This window comes from Episyrphus balteatus, chromosome 2, assembly GCF_945859705.1.
Source record: "Episyrphus balteatus chromosome 2, idEpiBalt1.1, whole genome shotgun sequence".
Taxonomy (NCBI): domain Eukaryota; kingdom Metazoa; phylum Arthropoda; class Insecta; order Diptera; family Syrphidae; genus Episyrphus; species Episyrphus balteatus.
The window spans coordinates 124,771,172-124,794,494 of record NC_079135.1 but is presented as its reverse complement, the minus strand read 5'-3'; the positions used below and the strand labels follow the sequence as shown (position 1 = coordinate 124,794,494).

Here is a 23,323-nt window from a genome sequence, read left to right as displayed (position 1 = left end):
TTAAAATTTTGATTCAAATTTGTTGCATGGCTTGCACTATAGCGGGATAAATTTTAAAGAATTGTACATTGTACTTCTAGTGAAATTAATATAAATAAATCAAGACTTCTGTAGTAAGAATGACTACCCAACTAACATTTCAGCTTCGGATAAGGTATTACAAAAGCTACATTTCAGCTTCTTTTAAACTTTAGTAAGGTTTTTGGGCATGGAAAAAGGAGAACGTTATACAAATTTGACTCTCTATAAGGATCTTAAACAAAGCTTTACCGAAGCTCTACAGAAGCTTTAAGATTTGACAGATAGCTTCGGAAGAGCTTGTATAGCTCTTTAATACATGTCTTATCGAAATTACAAAAAAAAAAAAACAACTACAAAAACAAAAAAGAATTCTTTTTTAACTGGTTTTAAATCATGAAGTTTATCTTTTGATCTGATATTATATATAATAGCCTTTTCACACCAAGCCAAAAACGCGGTTTTTGCGAAAAAACCCAAAAACCTATATCAAAAACACAAGTTTTTCCATACATTTTCCATAAACCACAAGTTTTCGTAAAACACAAGTTTTTGATTAAACTCGCCAAAAACCTGAAAATGAAAACATTCAACTCCAAACGAAATAACCAAACAAACCTTTTGAAGAATTCAGCACAAATTCAGCAGACAAAAAAAAAATGAGAGCAGACAAAAAAAAAAAGAACTGACAGAATCAGCTGTTTTACAAATGCAGTTTGTTGATTTTTGCAACTGGTAAGAAATATTTTTGTATTCATTAACAAAATATTCTGTATAATTAATCAAATTTCTTTTCACTAATTGTAGAAAATGGCAGAGCAGAAAAAAAAAACAAAAAAAAAGATGTCCAAACGATCTTCTTCATCAAAAATCTCTTCTCAACTTTACTAATTAAGCTATCTGGATGCTACTTCGAAGTCGTTTTTTTTCCTTGTATTTGGTGTCTCAAAGAGGAAGAAACTTTGCAAAACTTTTATATATTCCTCTGTTTTATGTTAATGAATTAAAATTATTTATTTAAATTGTCAGAGTTCCTTTTATTTGATTAATTTTGTGAGCTAAAGCTGATTTAAGCAATAAAAATTAAATCCCATCGAAAACTTGACATTTGGATGTCAAAATATTTTAAACGTCAAACAAAAACCTGTAAACTTGTAGTGTGAACGCTTTTCAGGTTTTTGAAAACTTTTTGCCATAAACCGCGTTTTTGGGTTTGGTGTGAAAAGGCTATAACATTCCATTAGTTTTTAGTATATCTATTAATAATAATTTTAAAAGTATATTATTTTTTACCACACCCAGGAATTGAACTTCGTATCTACTTGGTGGTAGTCCACCACTCTACCCACTCGGCCATTATAGTGTATTCATTAATGAAATCAAAAACTTAATCAGATCAAATAGCAAAAAAATGTCCGAGCTAAACTATTCAATGTCAAAACCAAATTGAACTTCGTATCTACTTGGTGGTAGTCCACCACTCTACCCACTCGGCCATTATTGTGTATTCATTAATGAAATCAAAAACTTAATCAGTTCAAATAGCAAAAAAATGTCCGAGCTAAACTATTCAATGTTAAAACCAAAAAGTGTCCGAGCTAGATTAGTTAATATCAAAACCAAAAATCAAATACAAAACTTGGTAATTTCTGTAAAGCTTCTATAAATTCATTAAACAGGCTTATCCGAAAAACAAGCTTTCTTCGGTTAAGTCTCTTTAACAGTATTTAAACAACTTATTACAAGTTGTTAAACAAGTCCGAACTTCTATAAGCAATTAAATTCTGAAGCAAGCTCAATACAAGCTGTATACAAAGTAGAACCTGCGAGATTTCAATTTACAGAAGCTGTTGTGCTAGTTGGGCTAGTACTACAAATAACACACGATCTTCTAATCGAGGAGATACGAAAGTGTAGTTGTTGTAGTAGATTTCTACTCACGAGTAAACTACCACCTCCAATGGAACAGGGCTATCATTAGCCCTGTTCCATTGTGGAGGTAGTAGTTTACTACTAGTAGATGTTTGGATTGATCTAGTACTATCATCTACTCATGCTCTTCTTCCCGAGTAGATACGATTTGTATTGAATTCGTTGAAAGTGCGTTCCATTGAAAATCGCTAGTAAACTACTAGTAGTACTCTACCACCTCCCAAAGGAACAGGGCTATTTTTGTAATTTATCCATTTCGGGAAGGCTTTAAACTGTGCCCAATGGAACACACCTACAACGATAACCTCCTTTCTTCTTCTCTGAACCCATTCATTCAGCTAAAAATGTCCAACAAGTGTCAACAAAAAAAAAACCAGTCCCCCAAGCTGAATAAAACTTGAGGCAAGCTGAATGCACTTTCACGTTTCACAACAAGAAAAAAAATAATAAGAAAAAAAAAAAACCAACACGAAGAGTGAAGTGAAAACTGAAAAATTTTATATCCAGTGTGTGCGGCAACAAGAAAAAAAGGAAAATTTAATTTATAAATTTCCCTAAAAAAGACAACACAATTTGTATTTATTTATGTCAAATAGTGCAATTTTTGTTTACTTCAAAAAAACAAAATCAAAAAATCTATAACATAAACAATTGATTGAAAAAAATTACCTTTTTTTATAAAAAAAAAGTACATATATAACCAACAAAAAAAAAAAGAAATATTCTAAAAATATTTACACGCATCATTAAACGAATGATAGAAAGAGAGAGAAAAAAAAGATAAAACAGAAACAAATAAAGTAAAAAAAACAACGTGAAAATATCGGATTTTTGAAATTCCAAAAACAAAAACACCAAAAAAAGTGTTTTCTGAAATTAAAAATAAATCAATTTTGTTTTCATTGTGAAATCCATTCGAGAAATCTGTAAATAAAAAGTTTTTTTTTTGGAAAACATTTTTTAAACTTGAGAGAATGCTCCTCAAATGCTCGAATGCAAATAATAATGGGGGACGAAGTAACAAGGCAACAGGAGTCTCAATCGCCGCCAAGGGAGCGGCCACTGTTGCTGGCAATGTGTCCAACAGTGGCAGCTCCTCCGCGACGGCCACAAACTCCAGCAATTTGAACTCGACGAACTCAATCATCAATAACAACACTCCGCCGAATAGCTCCAGCTCTTCGTCGTCGTCGTCGTCGTCCAACAACAGTGGAACAAGTTTGTCAACTGTTGTAGTTGCTCGTGGAACAGGTTTGTTGTTTCTTTTGAAAATACAAAAAAAATATTCATTTAATTGCTTAAATTATATATTTTATTATACTTATCTTTTGCTCTGTGGCTTTTTTTTTTTGATTCAGGTGCTTTACTAAGTTAAAATTCAAGTTTTTAAGGTACTACCTAACTAACTGCGTTTGGTTTTTTTTTATTAAGGCTTTGTTGTTGTTTTTGTGACTGTTGTTGGTTTTTTTTTTTGTTGTTCTGCTTTTTCAACTGATGCCCTTCGATGCAAAATATTACCAAAAGTTGAGGTGAACATAGCGCATTCGCTGCTGTCGCTTGCTGTGTCGTCATTTATTTTGTTGTTGTTGTTGTTGTTCCCTTCTAATTAAGTTATGCTACTGATACTGACACTGGTGGTGTAGATGTGATTCTCTGAAACAGTAGAACTGGGTTGGTCTAAATTTTATAGTTTATAAGATTGACAATGGTCAATGGCCCATTCTACGATACAAAAAAACAGTAGTTATGGCTTTTCGACTACGTTTTAGTTCCAGATGACGACGGCTTTGATCCTAAGTAGTGATGGGAACTATCGAATGATTTGAACTATCGATAGTTAGTAACTGAATGATTTGAAATATCGAATAGTTCATTCATTAATTTATTCATTCGATTAGGTATATAAAAACTATGGAATAAAACTATCGAACAAACTAGGTATCGAATAAAAACTATCGTATAAAAAATATTGTTTTCTATGGAATCAATATTCGATTAATTGTATTTAAATTGAAGAAAATATTCTTTATTAAAAATGAACAAACAGTATTGAAAAAGATTTGAATCGAGAATAAAAAGTTTTCTAAAACAAGTTTTGATATAAACATAAAAACATTCTCAGTTTAAACAAACATAAACAAAGTATAAAGTATGTTAAAGTATTCGTTTAAGAAAACTATTTAAATGAAAAAGCTATCGCTTAAGAAAACTATTTGAATGAAAAAACTATCGTATAAAAAAACTATTGGAATGAAAAAACTATCGTATAAAAAAAACTAATCGAATGAAAATAGTAACTAAACTATTCGAATGAAAAAACTATCGAATGAAAAACTATTCTAATGAAAATAGTATCTAACTAAACTATTTGAATGAAAAAACTCAATATAAGTTCAAGTGACCTCAACTCCAAAAATGTATAAAGCGTTTCGCCCAGGTACGACAGTGGGCTCATCAGTTAGATCTGTCGTACCCTTACTAAGACGCCTTATTTTGGTCGATGTTTACCGACACTATATAAAACTCACAGCATGAATATACTGTGAATTATAATATTCTAAGGGAATTTGTTTAAATTCAGACACTTAGAAAATGTATGCCCGTGGTCAGGCTTATACAGGGTGTCCCAAAAGTAATGGATCAAACGAAATATGCTGATAGGCCAACTTTAGGACTCTCAGAATTTGGTAACTTGTTCATCCCAAATCCTTACGGTTTTCGATTTAATGCAGTTTTAGTGAAATTTCGAAAAATCCCGACTTGGCAACAGTATTTTGCTTCCTCCGCTCATAATTGATTTTTGTTTTATACAATTCTTTCACTAAAACATTGCCTAATAATAAGAAATAATTAATTAATCAAAATATGTTTTATTTCATGCGCCATTTTGCTGCAAATTAATTAACAGTTCCATGTTTTATAAAAACTCAATTTCTTTCTTTTATTTCAGAGCAACACCCTGAAAAAAATTTGTATGGCGTGGCACTGGTTTATTATTTTGAAAACTTGCTGTGTTATTGCAGTTTTCAAAAATGTATAAAAATTTCCAAAGTAGAAATTAGAACGAAAGATATTTTAATTTGAATGCAAAAAAACAGACGTTTTCAGAGCAAAATAACAAACAAAAATCGAGGCTTTTTTTCAAAAAGAAATAAACAAACAACAGTCGAGAAAATGTGTTTATTTTTCTTTGTTATTTTTCTCTGAAAAGCCCTGTTTTGTTGCTTTTAAATTGTAATATCTTCAGTTCTATCTTCAACTTTGGAAACTTTTATACATTTTTGAAAACTGCAATAACACGACAAGTTTTCAAAATAATAAACCAGTGCCACACCATACAAATTTTTTTTAGGGTGTTGCTCTGAAATAAAAGAAAGAAATTGAGTTTTTATAAAACATTCAACTGTTAATTAATTTGCAGCAAAATGGCGTATGAAATAAAAAATATTTTGATTAATTAATTATTTCTTATTATTACTCAATGTTTTAGTGAAAGAATTGTAAAAAACAAAAATCAATTATGAGCGGAGGAATCAAAATACTGTTGCCAAGTCGGGATTTTTCGAAATTTCACTAAAACTGCATTAAATCGAAAACCGTAAGGATTTGGGATGAACAAGTTACCAAATTCTGAGAGTCCTAAAGTTGGCCTATCAGCATATTTCGTTTGATCCATTACTTATGGGACACCCTGTATAATAACGAAGAAAAAAATAACAAAAATAATAAAAAATTATTAAAATTATTTTTATTTTAAGTGGAGTGATTGAATATAATTCAATATAAGTTCAAGTGACCTCAACTCCAAAAATGTATAAAGCGTTTCGCCCAGGTACGACAGGTCGGTAAACATCGACCAAAATAAGGCGTCTTAGTAAGGGTACGACAGATCTAACTGATGAGCCCACTGTCGTACCTGGGCGAAACGCTTTATACATTTTTGGAGTTGAGGTCACTTGAACTTATATTGAATTATATTCAATCACTCCACTTAAAATTAAAATAATTTTAATAATTTTTTATTATTTTTGTTATTTTTTTCTTCGTTATGAATGAAAAAACTATCGTACAAAAAAATCTATTCGAATGAAAAAACTATCGAATGAAAAACTATTCTAATGAAAATAGTATCTAACTAAACTTTTTGAATGAAAAAACTATCGTACAAAAAAATCTATTCGAATGAAAAAACTATCGAATGAAAAACTATTCTAATGAAAATAGCATCTAACTAAACTATTTGAATGAAAAAACTATCGTACAAAAAAATCTATTCAAATGAAAAAACTATCGAATAAGAATAATGTTCAAAAGAAATTACTATCAAATAAAAAAAAAACTATTTTAATGACAAAACTATCGTATAAAAAAAACTATTCGAATGAAAATAATAACTAAACTATATCGAATGAAAAAACTATTCGAATGAAAATAGTGACTAAACTATCGAATGAAAAAACTATTCGAATGAAAATAGTAACTAAACTATCGAATGAAAAAAATATTCGAATGAAAATAGTAACTAAATGAAAGAATGATTTAAAACTATCGAATGAATGAATACAACTATCGATAGTTTGATAGTTTTTATTCTATAGGTCCCATCACTAATCCTAAGCGTGTAGCCTAGTCTATACCAAGTAGTCCGGTATCTGATATCGGATGGTTAAAAGGAAGGTTCGATCTGCCTTACCGTCTCGAACTTAGGCGCTGAGATTCGAATACTTAGCTGAATCGTTTTCGCCTATACGATGAGGACGAGTCACTGAAGTCTACATGTTTTAACTTTTTGGATTACATCCAAAAATTATTTACAAATATTGCCTTATGCATTTTTCTGTAAAATCAACCGTTTTCGGAATAGAGCAATTTCAAACGTAGGCATAATCCATGATATTAATATAATCAGTTAAAAAAATTTTAAATTTTGAGTGTGAGATAAAAGCGTATTAAAGTAATAAATTAAAAGTAGTTAAAAATTAATTGGAGTATATGAGCCCCATTGTCCCTCTCCTGGGTCCGTACCGACAAAATATATCGTGTCGTCATTCAAACTACATAAATTTGTTTCAATATGACTCTTATAAAAAGTCTAAGATTGATTTGGGGTGTTTTGACCCTCAAATGCCCCTACCCTGAGACCAAACGAACAAAATTATATATTGTCATTCAAACTGCATAAATATATAAAGTTTCAGTTCGACACGATGCGATGGTTGGAAGAAGGTCAAAACTTACTGCTAAGATTTGATTACATAGTTAGTTAGTACTAACTTACTAACTTACTATTAGCAAGTTTAGTAGGTAGTTTTAGTTTGAATGTCAATTACAAATGAAACTTATAAAAATGGATATATAAGATAAAAGAGCTTAATTACACATGTATTTTTCAGTATTCAAATACAAAATTATTCACTCTTAAATAAAACAAACCTATTATTCCGTATCATGTATTATGCCTACGCTTGAAATCGCTCTATTCCGAAAACAGTTGGTTTTACAGAAAAATGCATAAGGCAATATTTGTAGATAATTTTATGACAAACAATTTTTCTATAGACCCTTATTAAACTCCGAGCAACAGGTCGCGAGATATATGTATGCGAAAAACTTATTTTCGTGACCTCTTGACCTCTATAACTTCTAACGCCGGCGCGATATCAATGTCGATTTTTCACATCTTCATTACAACGTCGTAACGAAGGTCTATACCAAAATCGAGCCCAGTAGGAATTTTTCCGCAGATTGGGGTAAAAAATGCCTAAAATTACTGGGCTATTACGGAATACAGTTTTTCAGCAATCAAGAGATAAGCTTTAAAGTCGATAAAAACATGATGGTTATGAACTTCAAATTCGTTGGTTTTTCTCCAAGATTTGTCTCAGTGAGATTTGATGAGCTTTCAGATACTATTGTAAATTTTTTTTATCTGTTTGGCCGTAAGTCCATTTAGTAAACTTCTTTGAGTTCAATCGCAATAAGTCGATAGATAAACTTGTTTTCTTTTAATTATGATGGCGCAATCGAGGTTTTTGTGTATAGATTCCGCATTTAATAGCATCTTTCAGCGAACTCAACTGCTAGATAGTCGTTTCCCCAAGTTTTTTGAAATATATAATCTAGTGGCTGCATCTGATGGGACGAACTTCCTCTTTTTTTCTTAATATATGGTGTGTCGTTTTCTTTGTCTGCTGTGACAAACATTAATTCGTAGCTTCTTGAATCTTAACACGACATTTCACAGATCGCACTTTTCATGTCTATTACGAAAATCAGTTAGCCTTTTTTTGATTCGAATATGCTGAAAAAGCTGTAGTCTGTATACAGCGGGGCAGGAATTTCGTGTGTTTTATGAACAAAGTGTTTCCTTGGTTCTTAACGATATTATTCCTCAATTGGGCTCTCAACCCAAGTTATACAACGTTCTATATCTAAACGGTCACGTTTTGGTGAGTCTAGACCTCTGACTCAATTATTGAAAAAGCACCAGTTATACCTGGCTTGATCTTCGCCACGTGTGGATTGTTTGAAAAATAGTGGCATTAGTGTTGGCCTAGGCCTGGGTATTTGCATTTATCTTTAAAAAAAAACAACACACTGTCTGTGTGTTGTGAATATTTCAGTATTCTATTCCAATTTTGAAAGATCAGCGTCTTTATGATAAGATGTTTAAGTTTGACAGAAATATCAAAAACGGAAATAAAGCAAGCGAAAGATAATTTAGTTCTGTTGTGAACCGGTTAGTCTGAGCGACTTTTTCATGACTTTTTCTTTCCAAAAATTCTATTCAATACTTGGTATTGCCTCATGTAAGGAATTGCGTTCATTCAAGGAATTAAGTCTTGAATGTCTTGTTGTAAAATATTTTCCGACTTTTCTTTCACTGCAGTTTTCAGTTGATCAAGATTGCTTGGAGGTGGATTTCAGTCGCAAACTTCCTAACTTCAATATTTCCCACACATATTCTATTGAATTTAAATCCGAATTTCCGGGTGGTCAGTCCAAAGTCGGTATACCAACTCGTTAGCTCGTGCATTATCATGCATCAGAATTAGCTTTGGACCAATTCTAGGGCTTATTCGCACCGTTGTTCGAGGATATCAGTCTCTAATCTTTGACAGACAGACAAATTTGTCACCAATACACACACATCTCTTTTCGCATCTGAACCATCATACTGAGATATAAGGTAATAATAGATTTTATCTGAAAAATAAATAGGGAGTGCTTTAAAATTGAGCATGAGTGTATACTATATGTAGTTCGAATATCGAAGTTTAAATAAATAAAATTAGATGCCAAGATTTGTTCAACTTAACGACATCGGATTGCATTTTTTCTTCTAATAGGTGTGATACAAAATCAATTCGCGTATTTAAAGTATTTTTTTCATTTTATTCCATTTTTGTTGTTTTTTCTCCAACTTTGATATTTTTCAATCCCACTGTTTTCCATCGTAATCATTTATTTGTTATTTTGTTTTTGTTACTTATTTTATCATTTTCATGTTTACTCTTCGTTCATACTTTAATATGACTCTCTCTCTCTCTCTCTTCTCTCATTGAATTGTTGCAGTACTCATTTCTCTATTTTGAACAGCAATTCGATTGGAATTGTCGTTGAATTCAAGTCATCACAACACTTTAACTGAGGTAGCAACTTTTTGAAGTACTCACGTGACGAACTAATTAAATAATGACTATAGGTTGACGTCGATGTTGTTGTTAAGTTAGGTAAGGGAAAAAACGCATAGAATTATTGTGCACTGCAAAATGCAACTCTGTACTTCTCGGATGGAGCAGAGTACAGTTTGACAGGAAATAACCCAGAAGTATTTTTCCACATCTCGTGCAGCAATGCATACTTTAATCAGATACTTTATTGTTACCTATATGTGGGGTATAGGGGTACAATTAAACTTTAAAAAACAATTCCATGACTATGTTGGATTGTTGGAGCAGTCGCAGATATTTTTTATATTTTTTTATTTTGCTTAAAATTCTAGGAAAACAAACTAATAGTCATTCAGTAACAAGTCATTTAGTAGAAGTGCAGTGTTGCATTTGTTTTTATTGTTTTTTTAAATTTGCAAATAGGATTTAGGTTTAAACAAAAAACAAATAACTAACCATAACCTTCCTTAAATATATAATTTCGATAAACATTAATTTTTATGGTTTAATTTGTTGTTATTTCAAAGATATTTTTTTAGATAAGCCTAAACAAAATAGGAATTCCCATTTGACGATGGCGCAGACATTAATTATTCTAAATTTCTGAAAATGCCAGGACCAGTTGAAAGTCACTTAACGTGTTCAAAAACCGCAAAACTATAATTATGTTGTTGTTGTTTTTTTTTTACTTTAATTCTCTTTTTTATTTTTTTGTAGAAGAACCAGATGTGAGGTAATATACATATTTTTTTGAATTCTTGTTATTTTTTTTTTTGTTAAATTATTGTCCAAGGTCATGTTAAAAACAAAAAAAAAAATTTAATAACCAGCTTGGTAAACAGTACGGTAGAGGTAGTATTGGTTGAGTATTTACTTTGTATAAAATATAGAATGTTGTAGATGCCTATCGTAAATTATCTGAAATGGCCAAGATAGATAGAATATATAGATAGTGGTATAGTCGGTTCTATGACTGATTGAGATTTTAAGAAGAGTTAAGGAAAAGACTTTAATTCATGGTTTTTTGATATTTTTTCTTCGTCTTTTTTTTATTTAGCGCTATTATGATCTAGATTTCGTGAAATTGTGTCTATCGAAATAAGGGTTTTCCCAATTTTTTCAGTACAATATAATTTCTTATAATATGAATTCCATTCTCGTCCCTATGAGTCCATTGTGAAAATGACTCCATACTCGTCCCTATGAGTCCATTGGTTTTCAAGAGCAGGAGCAATTGCCCAAATATGGGATTTATTCTTCAGCTTAGGGCGGATACATATGTATATGTTTTATACGTAGTGGCCAGTTCAGAAAGGAAAAAGAATTTCTTGCATCGCCGTAGATAAATTGAGATAACTTGGTTGGTGATGCACATACCAAGAATTGCATGTTGTTTAGTTTCCTCGATGCAACTGTCAGAAAAATTCTATCAGCTCTAGTTTTTCAAATATTGCCTTTAGAAAATGTTAAACTCGTTTATTGACTGATAGCTCTGTTCATCAAAATTTCACTAATTTTATGAAGAAAACAAACAATTCCTACTTTTCCAATGGTTTTTTGGTTTGCTTAACTCAAATATGAAATCAGAAAATACTATCAGTCTTAGTTTATGAAATATTGCCGTTAGGATATGCGAAAGAGTATTTTGGCTATTTTTGAGGCTATGCTATGATGTGAGGTCCCTTTTTTCAACATAATTTTTAACGATTTCTAAACTTTTTTCTTCTGTTTAAATCTTTCCGATATCTGTTTTATTTTCCGGTATATCTTAAATTTAAGTTAGTGTGTTTTCACTTATTTTATCAATAACTTTACCAAGTTCACAGGCTAGAGTTATTTCAGGGAGACCAACCCGATCATCAGACTCCTTTCAGTGGTGCTAAGTCACTTATGTTCAATTAATTTTGAAAACTGCCCGAGCGAGGCTTGAACTCACGATCTAACGATTGGGAGGCCGACGCACTACGGATCGCACCACCGCAAAGATTTAAAAAGGTTTTGAAAGAAGAAAAACAATTCTTGTAGAAACCGTTACAATAACTGTTGAAAAAAATTGACACACATTGTAACATAACTCCAGAACTAGGTGTTTTTGCATTTTCTAACGGTAATATTTTAAAAACGTGAGCTAATAGAATGTTTTTGAATTCGAATTTGAGTTCAGAACGTAAAGTCTTCAGAACAATGACAACGAAATACTAACCGAGCCAACAGATTTATTTTTGTCAAGATCTTTCAAAACTTTTCGCAAGAGAGCTAACAAATGGAGTGTCATTGTGGACGATCGTTAAAGCCAAAGATTTAAGAAAAAATACTAGGTGATGTTACGTGTTACAGGAGTTTCTAGCTTACTTAAAATAAAATATCGAAAGCTTAATTCTCTGACCTTGATAGCCCCTTAACAGCTCGAATCATACCATGCGTTTAATTTCATCTGGATTTTTAACCTCCATTAACCCTGTTGGGTAAAATTTTCTTAGGCGGGAGAATTAGATTTGTTATCATATTTGTACTGGAATCTAGTGACCAGTTGAATTTCACGAAGAAACTTTTTTTGGATTTCTCATACTGTTTTACCATTCTTTTAAGAGTTTTCAGGTTCAAAAGTAAAGAACTAGTCTAGGATGTTGTCGGGGCGGCCATTAAAGTCCGATATCCAAGTTGGCTTGTGATTAAACTCAGCAAAGATCTTAGCATACCTTCCGGGTGTTGTGTTCGCAATTAGAGCTGTGTATATTTAAATCTCCCGTAATTAGTATCGGTATGAAATACAGAGGAAAAATTATAAGAATGGAATCAGATAAAGGCTCAAGATCTCGAGAACTTGAGTTACTGTCCAGATTTGTATTTCCATTAATGAAATAAGTATGAATAAATTGAAACTGTGTTGGAACTAATATGCAATATTTTTTTATGTAGATGACGAGACCGTGATGGAAAGTAATAGAGGCGGCACTAGATTATACTCATGCAGGTTGAATTTTGAGGGATCAGAATTTTCACATACATACTTGGATTTCACTTAATTCTAAAATATCTGTGCTATATGCACAAATATTCCTGATAATAAGAACTGTTTCAAAATAGTCATTTAAAGTCAGAACTTCCAATAAATTAAAATCTACAAAACAAACGAAGAGAAGAATACTAAAATAGATAACAGACTGAAGATGTTAAGTAGACTCATAGTTCCAATCAGGTTATATTATAATTTATAACCTTTGTGGTTTTTCTGGTTTTAAAAAAACGTTTTGGTCACGATAGTTCGAAGAAAAAAATCAGACATTGGATTAAAATGGTCGATAAACTGAATCAACCAGCTTTATATTAAAAAGAAGCAACACTTAAAGTTCAAGGTTATTCGGAAAAGCAAATCGTTATACTAAGTTCAAACTGCTTTAAAGAAAAGTGCGGTAATTCCAGGAATAGGTTTGATAAAAATCTCAATATTGAGACTTCATACCTACGAGCTACGACATTCATGCTCATAAACCGCAAAGTCAGCATATCCGGTACAAAGTACATTATAAAAAAATGTAATAAAAAATTGATAAAAACAAAACATCCAAACAGATAGAATAGATTCCGGTTGATGGGGAATATCCACTTAATCGACTTTATCACAACTGAAATGCCTTTTGCTTATATTATAATATTATTCTCAAAAACCACCATGTGACTAAGTTAAAAGGCTGCGTCACAGTCACAGTCTTTATATACTGAACCAATTTAAATAAAACAGAAATTGTATGTATATTAACAATTTCAAATGCTACATTACAGTATCCGAATGCGAATTGAATACGCAAGAAAGATACAAAACCAGAAACTTCGATTCATTTCATACCCACACCTCATCATACCACCTAAAGTCAACATTTAAGAAAAAAAAAAATAAGAAAAAACCCATGTTTTTTGTATAAAGCTCCACTGCACTGGGCTGCGTTTCGAACGAATACATTCATTCGTTCAAATTAAGGTCAGTTATATTCTTACTATCTCGATTTGCTTATTATCAAAAGGCACTTTTTTTAACTCTTTCATTCGTTTGTGTTTTATTTACAAAACTAAAAGGCAACAACACAAAAAAAGATATCAATAACTTTGACTCCAAAGTCCAAAGTAAATTCAGAAAAGAGAGAAAGAGAGACATACAAATCTGTTAGTAAGGGTCCATTGACAGTGCTATGTTGTTGTCCGGCGCTGGTGCTGAGTTGTTTGGAGCTCTTATTGCTACAAGTAAGATTGTCCAACAAGTATACATAGGATATCTTATCGCTTGTTTGTCAATTTGTTGAACAAAAGCGACAAACATTAACAATTAATTGCAGGTTGATCAAAGTAGTTAAGGTACTTAGATAAAAAAAAAAATGAGAGAAGTTTGGCCGATCAGTCTATTTAACAGTGGGGCAAGGTGAACAAAATCTTAGATTAATTCATATACAACATTGTTTAATTATAATTAATTTTTTTTTTTTTTTTTTTCAATAGTCTTAACAGTTATAAATTCTAGAACCAAATACTCAGCCATTAATGCCTGAATGTCAGGAAAATGATATAAAACGTTCAATTTCTTATGAGAAGTTTTGAGTACTTAATAAAAACAAATACTAGCGGTCCTAATAATTCTCAAAGATGCTTTCATAAATTTCTTATCCAAGGTTTCAAATAATTCTTGCAATTATATTCTTCGAATATCGGAGTTTGGTATTGTTGGTTGGTATAGAGGTAGAAATAGCTGCCTTGAGCACCTCCTCAGAAAAGCCCATAGCGCTGATTTGCGTTGTTTTAATGCCAAAACTCTTGTGATGGTAATAGTTTGTGGAATGGTTAAGTATGGTTCTGGCCAAGGAAGTCAAATATTGATCGTTTTGGTAACGAGACACTGTTGGTCTAAACTAATCCTGTTCAAATACGTGCGTTAGGTTATTAGTGTGAAGGTGTGTGTTTAGTGGCAGGAGGGAGGCTGAATGTTGCCTTTACCAAGTACAGCACTTGTCGCCGTAACGACCAGTCACGCTGAAGTCCGATATATGTATGTATTTGGATCCGAATCCCATTCAACAATGAAGTACCCAAAGCTGATTAGTTCATCAGTGGACCTAGTGAGAAAGTCTTTTCCTCGAAAGATTACCTGTGAATGTCGCTCACTTTCGGTCTTATATAGCTTTGACATGTAAGGACGCTGAATTGTTTCCATCTTCCAAGGCAGCACCCGTCTACGTGACAGGTTACTGTCTTAAGATTCATTTGACTTTTAGCATCCCACGACATTTTTTTTTTTTTTTTTATATTTAGCGCGCACTAAAGGGATTAGTCTACCCTTAATATGGTGAACACAGTACGAGCATTAGGGAGGGGTTTGAAAGGAGATACCGGTGAACATTAGTTTTGAAGTCCTGAGTTTTGAAATGCGATGGAAAAACAGAAGCGGGTAATGCGTTCCACATTCGTGTAGTGCGGCTGAAGAAAGATTCTCTGTATTTGACGGTACGTCCGAAATTGGACTCTAGGGTAAACTGATGAGCATTCCTTGAAGCGCGAGTATCACGACATGAAGCAAATTCGCTAGTGGCTTAAGCTCCGGCGCCAAAAAAAAAAAACTTTGAGAGAGTCCCAGATCATTATATCAGAATATAAGTACTAATTCTCTAATTTGAAGATTAAAAGATTAAAACCTACAGCTGTTGAGGAACATTGAGAAATATTTTGGAAACATTGAAAACAGCAAAAATTTGTCGGATTTTAGGTCCGTTCGTTTTTCGAAACACCTATGAAATTCGTAAAATGTGTTCAAATACAGAATTCGAAACAGCTAAAATTTGAAAACGGGAGAAAATAGAATTCGAATGGAAATCAGAACAGCCGTGATAGATGAGGTTTTTGTTTGAAGACCTTTGACATTTTGGTAATATAAAGACAAACATTCTGGAAAATTATTATTGAATTTAGCAGGTTTAGGTTTAATGAAAAAAAAGGTTGGACCGACTTGTTTGCTAATAAGAAATTCGATTTGATAGGACTTAGCGACCATCGTCATAAGGATCAACAAAATGAATTTTAACTCATTTTTCTTCAATTTTTCAAAATTATATGTCCGACATATTAGGAGACACTCATGCTTAAATTCAAAATTTGAATGAACTCATCTGTGTGAAAGGGATTCCCGTACATTTTGCACGAAACTACTTCAATGGTCGTGAAAAGAAAAAAATACTTTTTTCTGCACGACGGTTCACGGGTTAATAAAAATTGGAAATTTGTATGATTCACGTTTTGCTTCCTAAATCATAAATATGTACTAGGCTTTACAAAATACCTAAGAGAAGAATGAGACTTGGGGAGCCTATTTTAGAGACATCTAAAAGATCAAAAGAAACAGGTCTATAAGTTAGCTTTGCAAAAGACTGTGGAGCATAGAGGTATTGAGATTTTACTAACAAATTGTTGGTTAGGGTAGGAAAAAATTGTTTTGGTAGACAGAAGGGTTAGATTGAGAAAGAATTTTGGGAGGGAAATAGTAATGGGTAACATTAACGTCTTATGGAAACGAAAAGGTTGAATATTATTGAATTTAAAATAACTTCTAAATTTAAAATTTTAGTGGAATATGTAGATATCAGAGTATGGAAACTGTTGAAGATCATCTCCAGAAAAGGGATTAATATGTATTCTATCTTATGCTATTCAGCTAGTATTATATTGTCTAATCCTGGTAGTGTAAGTTTAATTATGGGTAGTGTAAGTGTTTAGAACTTTTCACCAGCTTTCAGACTGTTAAATATACATATTTTGTATACATTTTTTCAAATGTCAAGGTCCGAAATAATGTACTTAACTATGGATGAATTTGGCGCCAGGCTGATCCAAAACACTGATGTTTTTTTTTCTATTTCGTTGTTTATCAACATAAATATTTGCTATTTTGTGTTCACTCGCATTAAAAACCAGTCGATTACGTCTGAATCAATTCAACAAATTAAACAATCTTTAGTTTATTTTAATTAATAATAAAAACGAACCAACCTACTACCAGCTACTAGTATCTATCTTCTCTGTGCTCAGGGGACCCTTATCAATACCTATACTATACTCTTATTTGCACAACATATTTTTTGTTTGTTTTTTTGTTATTATTTATATTTATTATTTACTCTTTGGCTTTGCATTACATATTATTTATATTTTATTATCAACGTCATCAGCAGCACCATGATCAACATACAATACAAGTAAAAATCACCAATTCAACTCGTGATTTAAGATGCGGCGTGTTGTTGTTGTTGTTGGTATTGTTGTTAAAATAGTAAATAAACTTATCAAATAAATAAATTGCCTTTGTCTTTATTTTGATTCGTTTGAGAATGCATTTTATAGTTTTTTTTTTTCTTCTTATATTAACTTTATTTTATGTCTCTCAAGTTAGCAGAGCAAGGTCAGCAGAACATATGTTTTGTTATTGGATCTTTTAGTGCTTATTAAGTGCTAATTAAGTGCCCCAAAATTAAATTAAGTGCTCCACTACTTTTGGAGAAAATTAATGTTCTGCTAACTTGATTTAAAGTTAGCAGAGCAATTACCAGAAAATGCCCTAAACTGCTCGTAGAAAAATCGGGTTTGGTATAATATTTAGGTGCTAATTAAGTGCTCTACGAATCCCAAAAAAAATTTCCAAAAAAAATTTTTTTTCCAAAAATAATTTTTTTTGTGTGATTTTCGAAAAAAAATTTTTTTTTTTTTTTTTCAAACTCTCTTAAATAATTAAGTTCTTAACTAATATAAGTTAAGTACCCCATTTTCCGAAGAATTTTCCGAGATTTTCCATTAAAAAAAAATATTTTCATTTTCCATACAAATTCATGTTCTGCTAACTTGAATTTTGATTTTTTTCAAAAAATTCCACTTTTTTCGACAAAATTCGAATTGAATAATTAAGTGCTCGGCTAATTTGAATTAAGTGCTCCATTTTCCGAAGAATTTTCCGAGATTAAAAAAAAAAAAATTGTCATTTTCCATACAAATTCGTGTTCTGCTAACTTAAATTTTGATTTTCTCAAAAATAAATTTTTTTTTTGACAAAATTCAAATGGAGTAATTAAGTGCTCGACTAATTTGAATTAAGTACCCCATTTTCCGAAGAATTTTCCGAGATTTTTCATTAAAAAAAAAATATTTTAATTTTTCATACAAATTCGTGTTCTGCTAACTTGAATTTTGATTTTCTCAAAAAATAAATTTTTTTTGACAAAATTCAAATGGAGTAATTAAGTGCTCGACTAATTTGAATTAAGTACCCCATTTTCCGAAGAATTTTCCGAGATTTTTCATTAAAAAAAAAATATTTTAATTTTTCATACAAATTCGTGTTCTGCTAACTTGAATTTTGATTTTCTCAAAAAATAAATTTTTTTTTGACAAAATTCAAATGGAGTAATTAAGTGCTCGACTAATTTGAATTAAGTACCCCATTTTCCGAAGAATTTTCCGAGATTTTTCATTAAAAAAAAATATTTGCATTTTCCATACAAATTCGTGTTCTGCTAACTTGAATTTTCATTTTCTCAAAAAATAAATTTTTTTTTGACAAAATTCAAATGGAGTAATTAAGTGCTCGACTAATTTGAATTAAGTACCCCATTTTCCGAAGAATTTTCCGAGATTTTTCATTAAAAAAAAAATATTTTAATTTTTCATACAAATTCGTGTTCTGCTAACTTGAATTTTGATTTTTTCAAAAAATTCCACTTTTTTCGACAAAATTCGAATTGAATAATTAAGTGCTCGACTAATTTGAATTAAGTGCTCCATTTTCCGAAGAATTTTCCGAGATTTTCCATTAAAAAAAAAAATTTTAATTTTTCATACAAATTCGTGTTCTGCTAACTTGAATTTTGATTTTCTCAAAAAATAAATTTTTTTTTGACAAAATTCAAATGGAGTAATTAAGTACTCGACTTATTTGAATTAAGTACCCCATTTTCCGAAGAATTTTCCGAGATTTTCCATTAAAAAAAAAATATTTTCATTTTTCATACAAATTCGTGTTCTGCTAACTTGAATTTTGATTTTTTCAAAAAATTCCACTTTTTTCGACAAAATTCGAATTGAATAATTAAGTGCTCGACTAATTTGAATTAAGTGCTCCATTTTCCGAAGAATTTTCCGAGATTTTTCATTAAAAAAAAATATTTGCATTTTCCATACAAATTCGTGTTCTGCTAACTTGAATTTTCATTTTCTCAAAAAATAAATTTTTTTTTGACAAAATTCAAATGGAGTAATTAAGTGCTCGACTAATTTGAATTAAGTACCCCATTTTCCGAAGAATTTTCCGAGATTTTTCATTAAAAAAAAAATATTTTAATTTTTCATACAAATTCGTGTTCTGCTAACTTGAATTTTGATTTTTTCAAAAAATTCCACTTTTTTCGACAAAATTCGAATTGAATAATTAAGTGCTCGACTAATTTGAATTAAGTGCTCCATTTTCCGAAGAATTTTCCGAGATTAAAAAAAAAAAAATTGTCATTTTCCATACAAATTCGTGTTCTGCTAACTTAAATTTTGATTTTCTCAAAAATAAATTTTTTGTTTGACAAAATTCAAATGGAGTAATTAAGTGCTCGACTAATTTGAATTAAGTACCCCATTTTCCGAAGAATTTTCCGAGATTTTTCATTAAAAAAAAATATTGTCATTTTCCATACAAATTCGTGTTCTGCTAACTTGAATTTTGATTTTCTCAAAAAATAAATTTTTTTTTGACAAAATTCAAATGGAGTAATTAAGTGCTCGACTAATTTGAATTAAGTACCCCATTTTCCGAAGAATTTTCCGAGATTTTTCATTAAAAAAAAAATATTTTAATTTTTCATACAAATTCGTGTTCTGCTAACTTGAATTTTGATTTTTTCAAAAAATTCCACATTTTTCGACAAAATTCGAATTGAATAATTAAGTGCTCGACTAATTTGAATTAAGTGCTCCATTTTCCGAAGAATTTTCCGAGATTAAAAAAAAAAAAAAAATTGTCATTTTCCATACAAATTCGTGTTCTGCTAACTTAAATTTTGATTTTCTCAAAAAATAAATTTTTTTTTGACAAAATTCAAATGGAGTAATTAAGTGCTCGACTAATTTGAATTAAGTACCCCATTTTCCGAAGAATTTTCCGAGATTTTTCATTAAAAAAAAATATTTGCATTTTCCATACAAATTCGTGTTCTGCTAACTTGAATTTTGATTTTTTCAAAAAATTCCACTTTTTTCGACAAAATTCGAATTGAATAATTAAGTGCTCGACTAATTTGAATTAAGTGCTCCATTTTCCGAAGAATTTTCCGAGATTAAAAAAAAAAAATTGTCATTTTCCATACAAATTCGTGTTCTGCTAACTTAAATTTTGATTTTCTCAAAAATAAATTTTTTTTTTGACAAAATTCAAATGGAGTAATTAAGTGCTCGACTAATTTGAATTAAGTACCCCATTTTCCGAAGAATTTTCCGAGATTTTTCATTAAAAAAAAAATATTTTAATTTTTCATACAAATTCGTGTTCTGCTAACTTGAATTTTGATTTTTTCAAAAAATTCCACTTTTTTCGACAAAATTCGAATTGAATAATTAAGTGCTCGACTAATTTGAATTAAGTGCTCCATTTTCCGAAGAATTTTCCGAGATTAAAAAAAAAAAAATTGTCATTTTCCATACAAATTCGTGTTCTGCTAACTTAAATTTTGATTTTCTCAAAAATAAATTTTTTTTTTGACAAAATTCAAATGGAGTAATTAAGTGCTCGACTAATTTGAATTAAGTACCCCATTTTCCGAAGAATTTTCCGAGATTTTTCATTAAAAAAAAATATTGTCATTTTCCATACAAATTCGTGTTCTGCTAACTTGAATTTTGATTTTCTCAAAAAATAAATTACATAACAAATAATACAAACAAATATCGTCCCGTTTCTGCCTGAACCACGTATCTACAAAGCAAATTTTGTTCAGTTCTTAAAATAAATATGTATATGTATACCTTTTTCTCAAAATTAAAAATATGAATTGAAAGGGAAATCAGGTTATGATTTAGACATATTGATTGAGTTGATTCTACAATCAAACCTTTGTACCTATTCTTTCTGTAAGTTTTAAAGCAATGCTTGACAGAAAATAAAATCTTTTACAAAAATGTACTTACGAGGTTCAAGCAGAAACGGGACGATATGTACATTGTACCTACTTAGATAGAAAAGTTTGTAACTAAGTAAGTTTGTAAGTAGTTACTGAGTTATGACAGTGTTCAAGTATTGAGCGATATGTCCTGCAGCTGCAGTAATTCCAAAACCCTTATTTTACCAAGCTGCCACCACGGCGGCGCCGGCAGCTGCCACGCAGCTGCAAGAAACAAAGCACCGCAAAAAAACAATTCCAAATAAGGCCAAGATATTTGGCGCCTAAGATAAATACGAAATAGGTAGGTAGGTATAAGTTAAAAATCATATTTTTTTCATTATATAACTCCATATTATGTGTCCTGCAGCTGCAGTAAGGACGAAACCCTTGCTAACAAGCTGGCGCCGCATCGGCGCCAGACGCTACCACGCAGTTGCTAGAAGCAAACCATTGAAAAAAAACATATAAATGAGGCCAAGATAGTTGGCTGCTGGCTCAAAAGCTATATAAAAATGTTTTAATACACAAATACCAAAGCGAGAATTTTACTCTATAATCTTAGGGTTCATGTTTTGGATTGTAAAATTATTTTGCTCAAAAAAGATTTTATTTATAACTATGTACCTATATATTTTTTTTTTATATTTTTTTATTTATTTATTAAGAGTAGGTATAGTTTTGTTACTATCTTGCAATGGTTTATTAATTTCTGATAATTTAATGATAATCGTGCATATTGGACTCGTTTAATTTTAACGTGCAATTAGGGAAAATGAGTCCCAGATTTCTATCAGTCTATATCAATCTTGAACGACAGCCTTTTCAAATTTCTCTAACAATTTTGATTAAAATTTTGCCGTGTACAATTAAAATCTTGTCAAAACCAAAACCATTTAAAAAGATATTTTTGTTATTTAAAAACCAAATTTTTAAAATTACATACGTATAAAATTTGTATGTATATAAAAATCTTCAATAGATATCAACTTTTACTTTATAAGAGCAAGTTCCAGCGACCAAGTGGTACATATTATTTTCTCCATAATTATATAAAGACGAGGTTGACAGTAAGTTCAAACAACCTCGGTAAGGATTTTTTTTTCGTCTTTATTCCGTACATAAAGAAAATATAAGTTCAAACTCATATTTACCAGCAACGCAACAGACTTAACTTTTATACCTACTTCCCCACTTTATTTAAGTGTGAGTGAATTCTTGGCCATTTTGTACATAAATAAATCCAAACACAAAACAAAAAGGACGAATTCATCCCTCTGGTTTGATATTTTAACTAAAAAAAGCTTTATTTCACTTATGTACATTATACACGGATGAGATTTTAAGCTCTTTTAAAATTCTTTGGAAAAAAATGCAAAAAAAAACTCAAAATCAACAACTTACTTTTCCGAAAGATTTTAAGTCAATAAAGATTATTTAGAAACTACACTTAAATTTTTTGTCCATTCATTAACAAAAACAATCCTTTCCAAAATGTAAAAAAAAAAAACTTTTACACTTCCCCACTTTATTTAAGTGTGAGTATATTCTTCGCCATTTTGTACATAGATAAGTTCAAACGAACTTTTCATACAAAACAAAAAGGGACGAATTCATCTCTCTGCGCATGCGTTCCCCTTTTTTGACATTTAAACGAAAAAAAAGCTTTACTTAACTTATGTAAGCAAGGTATACTTGAATGAATTTAAAAGCTCTTTTAAAAAATTCCTTGGAAAATGGGATGCCCTTGAAGACAAAAAAAAATAAAAATCAACGAAATTATGACTTTTCGCAATGATTTTGAGTGGAAAAAGATTATTTTAAAATGAAACATTAATTTTATGGAGGTTCAAAGAAAAAAAAAATAATCGCAAAATAAAAAAATGTTTCAAGTTAAAAAAAAAAAACAAAACTACTGAAAACACAGGAATCGAACCTGGTGCTGATAAGTTCCCGTCTGGGTACTCTACTACCAGACCCACCACACAACTGAATTGTCTAATGAAGTAAAATGAAGATAGAGTCTTTCAGAGCAGGATATTTTTCAGAAAAATGATATTTAAGTTAGCAGAACATTCTTTGTATGGAATATGAAAATTTATTTTTTTTTTAAATCTCGTATAATTCTTCGGAAAATGGAGCACTTTATTCAAATTAGTTCATTTATTTAAGTCGAATTTTGTCGAAAAAAGTGGAATTTTTTGAAAAAATCAAAATTCAAGTTAGCAGAACACGAATTTGTATGAAAAATGAAAATATTTTTTTTTTAATGGAAAATTTCGGAAAATTCTTCGGAAAATGGGGTACTTAATTCAAATAAGTCGAGTACTTAATTACTTAAGTTGAATTTTGTCAAAAAAAAATTTATTTTTTGAGAAAATCAAAATTCAAGTTAGCAGATTTTGTCAAAAAAAAATTTATTTTTTGAGAAAATCAAAATTCAAGTTAGCAGAACACGAATTTGTATGAAAAATTAAAATATTTTTTTTTAATGGAAAATTTCGGAAAATTCTTCGGAAAATGGGGTACTTAATT

The 23,323-nt window shown here is 30.5% G+C and overlaps 1 protein-coding gene and 1 long non-coding RNA gene across 3 annotated transcripts in view; both read left to right on the top strand.

The window, feature by feature from the left end:
• Positions 1 to 482: 482 nt before the first annotated feature.
• Positions 483 to 1,046, top strand: LOC129912296 (uncharacterized). The gene is made up of 2 exons (XR_008771794.1): positions 483 to 753; positions 826 to 1,046. It is a non-coding gene; the product is annotated as an uncharacterized LOC129912296 (long non-coding RNA).
• A 1,304-nt stretch (positions 1,047 to 2,350) lies between these two features.
• LOC129912346 (nuclear factor of activated T-cells 5) overlaps positions 2,351 to 23,323 on the top strand; it is a 97,665-nt gene continuing 76,692 nt past the window's right edge. Inside the window, exon 1 of one of the 2 annotated variants that reach the window (XM_055990564.1) lies at positions 2,351 to 3,201. In XM_055990564.1, coding sequence (XP_055846539.1) covers positions 2,925 to 3,201 — 277 coding nt within the window. In that variant the 5' untranslated portion in view covers positions 2,351 to 2,924. The remainder of the gene's footprint in view (positions 3,202 to 23,323) is intronic. The other variant, XM_055990566.1, reaches the window with a different exon arrangement.